The sequence below is a fragment of the Echinops telfairi genome, unplaced genomic scaffold (genome assembly GCF_000313985.2).
Source record: "Echinops telfairi isolate 266 unplaced genomic scaffold, ASM31398v2 ScPeMD7_27;HRSCAF=92, whole genome shotgun sequence".
In the NCBI taxonomy this organism is placed as follows: domain Eukaryota; kingdom Metazoa; phylum Chordata; class Mammalia; order Afrosoricida; family Tenrecidae; genus Echinops; species Echinops telfairi.
The window spans coordinates 1,060,565-1,061,759 of NW_022103924.1; the positions used below are offsets into that span (position 1 = coordinate 1,060,565).

A 1,195-nucleotide genomic window follows, 5' to 3' on the forward strand; every position below is an offset into this window, starting at 1 on the left:
AAAGAAAGAAAGAAAGCAAAAAAAGAAAAAGAAAAATGTTTCCAAGAATGGAATCACAGATTTGACAAATGTATTAAATGTAATGGAGTACTTTGAAGGTGAAAAGTTTGTTTAATAAAAATATTTAACACATAGCTTGGAAAAATTAATTCCATTTTTTTTTGGGGGGGGCGGTACCAGTTAACCAGTTTATTAGTGGTTTCCAGGGGTAAGAATTAGATGAAAGAAAGGGGGGGAATATTGCTTTGATTAAAGATAGGATTACAGAGCAGATATAATTGACAATTATAATTATTGTAAGTTGTAAAAAGTTGAACTGGCATGTTTATAAATAACTTACCTGAGATGAGTTCATTTTCTAAGAAGTGTGTAGAGAATTGTGAAGGATAACCTGATAGGTGGGAAAAATAACAAAAGAGGAATGTAGCCATGAGAGGTCTGGTCAACTCCTCCCTAAATGTCTCATCGCACCTGCTAGGAAAGGTTTCCCTTTGGGAAATTGCTCCTTGACCCTTGAGAATATGTACAACTCCATATTATTATGTATGGAACGCTGGTGGTATTGTAGGGTAGGTGTTGGACTGCTAATTGCAAGGTTCAAATCCACCAGCTGTTCCACATGAGAAAGAAGAGGTTGTCTGTTCCCATACAAACTCCGAGACCACAGGGAGCAGTTCTAATTGGTTGCATGGAGTCAATATGAGTCAGAATCGACTCTAGAGCAGTGGGTTTGGTTTTTAATTTAAGTGATCATATGGGTTTAATCTTTCAGATTGTCATTTTATAAATTAATTTCCCCTGCTGATTTAATAATTTATGTCCATTCTAATTAACAAAATATTACAGTTTGCAAGTTGAGTTAGAGAATCAACGGAAGACTGTTTAAAAAATGGCTTTCTTTTTGAAATACAGTATCTTTTAACCTCTCTATTTGAACTTGCTTGAAGTTTCTCAAAAAGACTTTTTGACAAGACATCTCACACGACTTACCTGTCTTAACATGAATAGCACAGTGTTATGCTCCTAGCTCTGTCCTGGATGGCCCTGGACAAGTCACTCATCTCAGACTCAGTGTTTTTAAGCTTTCAAAATAAGAAAGAAATCCTTTCCTATAGTTTCATTTTGTGATTCTGTATGTTCAGGTCAGTGGGAACCCGGAATATTGTAGATGCCACTGGTGGGGTTGGAAATGATA

At 35.9% G+C, this 1,195-nt stretch overlaps 1 protein-coding gene across 4 annotated transcripts in view; it reads right to left on the minus strand.

Annotated features, from left to right (window-relative positions):
- Positions 1-1,195, minus strand: part of ZNF510 (zinc finger protein 510) — a 52,650-nt gene that overhangs the window by 43,510 nt on the left and 7,945 nt on the right. For 2 of the 4 annotated variants that reach the window (XM_045289431.1, XM_045289433.1), the window contains exons 1-2: positions 991-1,181; positions 341-391 (exon numbers count right to left, since the gene is read on the minus strand). The exons of 1 other annotated variant lie outside the window; for it this stretch is intronic. In XM_045289431.1, coding sequence (XP_045145366.1) covers positions 341-355 — 15 coding nt within the window. In that variant the 5' untranslated portion in view covers positions 356-391; positions 991-1,181. Of the gene's footprint in view, positions 1-340; positions 392-990; positions 1,182-1,195 lie in introns of those variants that run through there. One more of the 4 variants, XM_045289432.1, reaches the window with a different exon arrangement.